The 7,259-nt window shown below is 42.9% G+C and overlaps 1 protein-coding gene across 1 annotated transcript; it reads right to left on the bottom strand.

The window, feature by feature from the left end:
* Window positions 1-1,316: 1,316 nt before the first annotated feature.
* On the bottom strand, window positions 1,317-5,348 carry PCYB_071720 (exoribonuclease; the record flags this gene model as incomplete). The annotated part of the gene is made up of 2 exons (XM_004221569.1): window positions 1,317-4,628; window positions 4,677-5,348. The coding sequence occupies 2 exons, from the start codon at window positions 5,346-5,348 to the stop codon at window positions 1,317-1,319; spliced, it is 3,984 nt and encodes a 1,327-aa protein (XP_004221617.1).
* Between the last annotated feature and the right edge of the window lie 1,911 nt (window positions 5,349-7,259).

Here is a 7,259-nt window from a genome sequence, read left to right as displayed (position 1 = left end):
TTTTTCCCTTGCCTGTTCAGGTATAACAGCTAAATGTAGCTTTTTTTTTCTTTTTTCCCCCGCTAAAGGCAGCACAAAAGGAAAATTTAATCTGACCCGTTCATAACGATACACTGCTAATGCAACAAAGGCACATTTGCACACTTGGGTTTTATTTACACTATTTCGAACGGAACAATCAGACCTAAGTCTTCCTTATGGCAATAATTTAATCACCCCTTCGGAAGTACATTTAGGTGAAGCGAGGCTTTCTATTTTTGCGAAAAATAAGGAAAATGGTGGCACGCTCCATGTTGTACACCTACAGGGTTGCCTGTTCGAAGCGTAACAGGTGTAATCAATGAACAAATGGACAAATACACAAGTGCGCAAAAATGAGGCCATTTAAAGCTTCAAATTAATGCTATCTGGACCACTTAGTCGACTTCCAAATTGCGAAAATTGTAAACATATGTGGTGGGAACGTCTTAAGGGGTACGTATTTACCGGTCCATTTTTAGGAAACAAATGCATCTTCCCTTGTTGCCCTTCAAAGGCAAAGAGCTAAGCATGGGCCTTAAATCCTTATCGCGACGGCCAACGAATGAGGCTCGTCCGTTTTGCCTTTTTTAAACTCCCAAAAAAGATTTGCATTCGTGCGAGAGGGGCCAACCTCACAAAATGGGGAATAACAACAAAATTTATACATATTTCTATTTAAAAATGGTTAAAAATGTTTTTATAATGTTTTTTTTTTTTTTTTTTTGTGAAAAAGTGGCATGTGTACGTGGTTCATGTGTGTGCATATGGACGCATGAATGCCGGCATACCCACACCGATGGTACAAATGCCCACAAACACACACATGTAGATATATACATATATATATATACATATATGTATATATATATGCACGTACAACGCTTATTATTGAACAACAAAAATGAACACAAAAAAAAAAAAAAAAAAAAAATGGAAGATGAAGATGACTTGAAAACCATTTAGCATTACGTAAAAATGTGCTGTACGAGGAATGTCTAAATGGTGGAATATTATTCACACAAATAATTTTTACTAATAAATGCGTACTTCGACGTAACTGCTGAGAAATAGTGTGTGTAACTCAATGGATGCGCTTTTCATTACACCCAAATGGGTAAAATAGAAAAAAAAAAAAAAAAAAAAAAAACACTAACAAGGATGTTAATTTGCATTTCATTTTTGCATTAATGGGATAAAAAGGGGAAAGGCTGGTATGCCATGCTTTGTGCTTCCCCATGGAAAGTTACGCGCTGAGAGGTTACAAGCGTGCAGACTCACATTTGGTCCGATTTGCATCAGTATTCCCTGTCCTTGTACGGCACGGATCTACCGTTGTAATTGGCCTTCTTGTTAATCCCTGGCACGCCGTTTTGCGCGCTGCTTTTGAAGGTGTCTCGCTTGTGCTGGTTGACTTCGCTGTTATGGCTGCTGTTATGGTTGCCATGGTTTCCGTACCCGCTTTGGTGTTTGTAATTGCCATGAGTGTGCCCTCCGTGAGTCCCGTACCCGCCGCGGTTCTCGCTCTTGTACCTCGCACTGTGGGAAGTGTTGTAGGGCGCGTCATAGTTCGGATTCTCCCTGCTGGGCGGGTTTCTATGGGATGCATAGCTACTGTCGTAGGCGTTGTTATAGTTGCTCTCCTTTTTGCTGTCGTACGTGTGCGCCGCGGTTGCATTTTTTGGGCCCTTGTGCATGGCCACGTTTTTGTAGATCGGTGGCGCGTAACTGTTGCCGTAACTGGGATTTTGATTTTGATTTTGATAGGCCTGATGATTTTGGTGGCTCTGATAATTCGGGCCGTGGTGGTAGGAAGCGTGGTTCTTGGGGGCACTCATGTGCGAGCTGTAATTCGCGCTGGAGTAGTTGCTTCGGTGGTCCCGGCCAACGTGGCCCCCGTAATTGGCGTTGCCGTAGCCGCCTCCTCCGTAGTTACCACTTCCGTAGCCTCCGTAGCCGCCTCCCCCGTAACCGCCTCCCCCGTAACCACCTCCTCCGTAGTTACCACTTCCATAGCCGCCTCCCCCGTAACCTCCGCTGCCGTAATTTACGACATAACTTTTCGGCTGACTCCCCTTCGCGTAGGAGTAAATATGTGGGTGGTTGGTACTTAGGCTGTTCAAGATCATCCTCTTCGCCGCGGGTGCATTGAACCTGAGTTTCCTCTCCTCGTTGTTGATGTCAACCACGGTGAGCACCTTCCTTGGTCTCCTATGGTTTGGCAAAAGCGAAGAGCGATGCTTTATAAGTTCGGGCTGGACAAAGAAAGCGCTATTACACGTGGTGGAAAAATTCGACGAAAATTTAAAAATTTTCTTTAAAATGTTAACGTCACTGTCTTCGTGTTTACAATTGAGATAGCCAAACAGATTCATGTCTCGGTTGTTACTTATCGGGATACTTAAGTTCATGTTCTTAAAAAACTGATCGTATGTGTTTCCGCTGTTGTTACCGTCCCCTTTCTGTTGCTGCTCGGCTGCTTCTTCCACGTTGGTTGGTCCTTCGCTAAGGGCAAGGGGTTCCCCCCCCTCGATGGTATTCCCAGCGGGAGAATTCGCATTCAAATTACCTGTGCTACTCATATCAGCATCGTTTTTCTTCTCACCCTCCCCCTTCATTTTCTTCACGTATGCTTTTATCGACTTGGTAATTTGCTTCGAAAGAGAGTGTGAACAGTTCATATAAATTTTGTTCATTCCCCTACGATTCCTCTTCCTCTCTTCTTCAGTCAAGGTGTCATTCAGCTCTCTAGCATGTTTGATAATTCTCTCCTTGTCTACAAAAGGCAGTAGGATAACCCACTGATATTTGTACTTCTTCCCATTTTCTTCCTCCTTAAAAGTTTTTGGGTAAAAATCAATAATGGGGGAATCATATCGGACCATTAATTCTTGGTAACTCTTAGGTAAGCAGTGACTAGAATTCGATGGCAACACACAGAGTAGTTGCTCAAGGGGAAGAATCGGTTCGTCCTTATGGAAGATAAAATTCACATTGTCAATAATTAAGTCTGATGACAGGGGTGCATAATAGTATGGATAATACCAATGCCACATGGGACACGATTGGAAATAATATAAAAGAACCCAGGACAACCCCTCAATATATTTGTATACTACTTCTTTGACGAAATCGTCTACATGGTCGCTCTCGTCCAAATGGAACTTGGACTTGTAGTACTTTATTCTGATAAGTTCTGGGTTTTCATCCCCCCCAAGTTCTACATCCTCTTTGGGATTTTCACACTCATTTGCCTTTTTGATTGCCTCCTTAAGGAGCATGTTAAACTCGTTAATATCGTTGATTCGTTTGGTTTCCTCGTCTTCTATGTCCCATTGGAGGTCTCCTTTCGGGGGAGGGCCCCCTGGTTGTGCTGCCTCCCCGTTGAGCTGCTCCTTGCATTGTGCTGCCTCCCCGTTGAGCTGCTCCTTGCATTGTGGTGCCTCCCCGTTGAGCTGCGCCTTACATTGTGATGCCTCCCCCGATGCAGGGGCTTCCTCCTCGATCACGCTCTGCAAAGTCGACGGTTCGTTGTTGGGCACCTGCTCCGAAATGGAAGACGACGCGGGGCGAACGAGGAAGTTGATACTCTTCTCACCCTTCTTTTCCTTAAACTTGAAATTCCTGATCGGCTGCATGCTCTGTATTTTGGACTCGTACAGCATTTTCTTATTCAATGGTGCGGGAGGCGATGCTGCAGAGGCTAGCGAGCTTGCTGATGCTGTCCCTGTTTGGGTTCCCATTACCATGGCGTCACTCTGATTGCTGCCCCTCTTCATGTTAACGTCATTAAACTGTAGACTTCCTCTATTAGAATTTCCAGTTTCCCCTCCCACACTATCATAATCTCTACTATTTTTTGCACCATCTGTCAGCATCGCAGCGATGTTACCTGAACCATCATTTTGCTCATCAGTGCACTTAACCCTCTTTAGGGAGTCCTTTTGCTGGTCCCTTTTTTCTCTCTTCTTCTTAAAATCGTACTGCGAAATGAACGTTTCCCTTTCGACCTCAGCAATGAAGGAAACATATTTGGAAAAGGGCTTTAAATTAATCTTCCCCTCGTTAATTAGGTAGTCCCCCAACACGGGCAGCACCTTCTGGTATAGTAAAACTAGCTGATCTATGCTCCCCGCAGCAATCGAAATGGAAGGTAAATGTGGTAAAAAGTCATTTCCACACAGAAAACAGATAAAAATAAAATCGTCAATACATCTTTCCAAGTTGTAAGTAGAATCGAAAAAGAAATCTTTCGATAGGTATTCCCTCAAAATGGTTAAGTCCAATATCTGCAATTCGTTCCAGTTTTCACTATTAATCATACAATTATGACTTCTGTTTATGTTAGCATAATGTGGGTCATTATATTTGGTATACATTTTTTTCGTTTTTCTTATGTGTGTGGTACAGAGAGGTAAATCCTGCTTACTTTTGAGCACGCCTACAAAGTCTTTATTTTGAACCTTCTCTTCTCCTTTCGAATCTAGGATAATTATTTCTCTTAAAATGTAAAAATATGGTTCATGGCTAGCTAGCGATAACATGATTAAGTCAGCGTCCATCCCGTGGATTACATGTCTCGTATTAGGATCGTACCCAGGTTGAGATCTCTGCGATTTTATGAAATTGTAAATTTTATGTTCCCCTTCTCCACATACATTAGCATCAGAAAAAATCACCACAATGTTTTTCCATTTCTCATCATTTGTAATTTTATGCTCCACGAAATATTTCAAAGCAACTGATAATTCATACATGAACTGAGTCCCTGGGGTTATAATGTTACTGTCCCAGAAGGTGAGTTCCTCAGGAACTGTTCGATTTTCTGATAAAAATTTTTCCCTCAATTCGATATATGCATTTCTTTCAATTTCTGAGCAGAGGATAGACTTAAACCTTCGACTTCTCTGCTGGTTCATTTTAGCCTTAGGAGCTACTCCGTCAATGGCCATGTAGAGCAGTTTCTTTGGTTCGATTATATCAAACAGACGTTCTATGTACAAGAAGATATTTAAAAATATTTCTTCATTACTTTTGGCTCTCCTGCTATTGTCACTATGTGAGCACAGGTGGATTATTCCGTTCATGTCGAGATACAAATTATCATAGTAGCCATTTATGTTGTCTGAGCAATGGTTTTCATCTGTGTTGTTTACATAATCGCTCAGGTCTGGTACTCTATACGTGTCCTTCTTTTTCTCCCCATTATGATGTCCATCCCGAATCTTCGTTCTCCTAGCGTACACATCGCTGTCTCTCGTCTCGTAGGTTGCTTTGGCTATTTTTGGGTACCTTGTAACCAGCCATCGGTAGAAGGTGGGTACTCCCATGCTTCGCGCGCCTTGTCTCGTCTATCCTTCGCCTGCTCGGGTGGAATATTTGAAGATCTCTCCGGGGTGGAATATTTGAAGATCTCTCCGGGGTGGATTCTTTTGAGGACCGCTCCGGGGTGGTAATTTGTTTGGGTCACTATATATACCTCCGGGTTAGCTTCCTCTCCGTGGGAACTTCTTCCTCCTCCCCTTTACGGCAGATTTTTTTGGAGCTGTTACCGCTCAAAAGGATAAGATATAGCCGGCGCTATTTACTTATTAAAGTTGTGTAAGGCTCTACGGATGAGTCCTTCTCACACTGAATAATTTATTTTGATATAGAGAGTGGTCTATTCTGTCACTATGTGATGATCTGAATGGTGAAAACATATGCTCTGCATACCTTTTTCCTATTCCATTTTTCACTCAGGTCAGTGTTCCTCTCGTAAATATATGGGTAGGTGTACATAAGCGAGTTGACCCTCATGCGCATCATATGTGTGCGTATTTATATGCACGTGCTGGGGGCATAACAAGGGCTGACCTCCCAAAGTGAGGGGTTGAAAAATATTTTCGTGAATTCTTGTGATGGGCATAAACGTGCTAACGTTTGTGCACATGTGCGAGTGGGGTTCCTTTGCAGGAAGGGAAGGGGTGAAAAGGGGAGGTCTTCCACGTCACACGTTGGCTCAGCCTAGACGTGCTTAACCGCCTCGAGTAATACTGTGCATCCCTCGGAATGTTATCCCCGTGTAGTATTATCTACGTCTCGGCGCGTGGGTGACTATAAAATGTGAATACTCGCAGGTGGCATAGGCTGCATCAAAGTGCGTAAACATTAACCGTTCGATGGATACGCTTGTAAATATGCAATGTGCGTGCATTTATTTGTGCTTTCCTTGGGCACCGATTTTGTGTAGATCTCTATGAGCAGTTTTTGTATCCTCCGTAGTTATCACTTGGGCGCTCGATAGGGTTGCAAATCGGGTGATGCATCGCTGCGTCACTTCTTCATTCCTCTCTAGTTGTACAGTCCAGGGTGGCGTCTCCAATGGCCACTTCGCAACTGCGTAACCGGGGCTCCAAATGCGGGCGGAAAACTCAAGCCCTTTTTCTCTCCTCAGAAGTAGCACGTCGGTTAGCAGAAGAAGGCAAAAGGGCAGCTGGTGCTGTACGTCTTTCAATATACGGACTGGAGGAAGTATATGTAACATTGGGGGGGGAGGTGTCCTCTAGTTCATCCGCCTTTACATTCGCTGCTCACTGTTCACGAATTTTTTTTTGAAGAATTTTAAAAAGGAATCTAATCTCCAATATGAAACAAACTCGACTTCGTTTCGCTTCGTACCATTTCGTATCATTTCGTTTGAATTAGGTTCGTTTCGTTTCTTCGAAATTTTTTTTTCTTTTTATCTCCCTGAGTGAATTTTATTTTCATCCCAATTCGAAATGCTTGGTTTTGTCGCCTTCCCTCCGAGAGTGGTTCGGAATAATAGGTTCGTCGCTTAGCAAAGCACAGGTGGAAGCTTTGATGCGTGAAGGGGGAATATTTGCTACTCGAGTGGGAGGCCTCAAACATGCGCATAGGCACACGTGCGAAATGATTGATAAGTAATGTAAGCTTGTTCAGTTCACGTTCGCCACAATGGCTGTTTTTCGCTTTTCGCGCGTCAAGTATCTCTTCACTTGATGAACGGGAAAAATTAATCTCCATAAATGAATCTCCACGCAGGGGAACATACATAAAAACACATACAAGCATATATATACATACAAATATATTACATATATATATGCGTATATATATATGCATATATTGCTTTTCCCGAAGTGCCTTTTTTTTAAAAAGCGGCAGGCCGAATGAACGAACGAGCGCTTAAAAACTGCGGCTATTTTTCGTATATGCAACTAGCTTTTTTGAAAAAAAAA

This window comes from Plasmodium cynomolgi, chromosome 7 (genome assembly GCF_000321355.1).
Source record: "Plasmodium cynomolgi strain B DNA, chromosome 7, whole genome shotgun sequence".
NCBI lineage: Eukaryota > Apicomplexa > Aconoidasida > Haemosporida > Plasmodiidae > Plasmodium > Plasmodium cynomolgi.
This window is presented reverse-complemented; position numbering and strand designations above follow the sequence as displayed.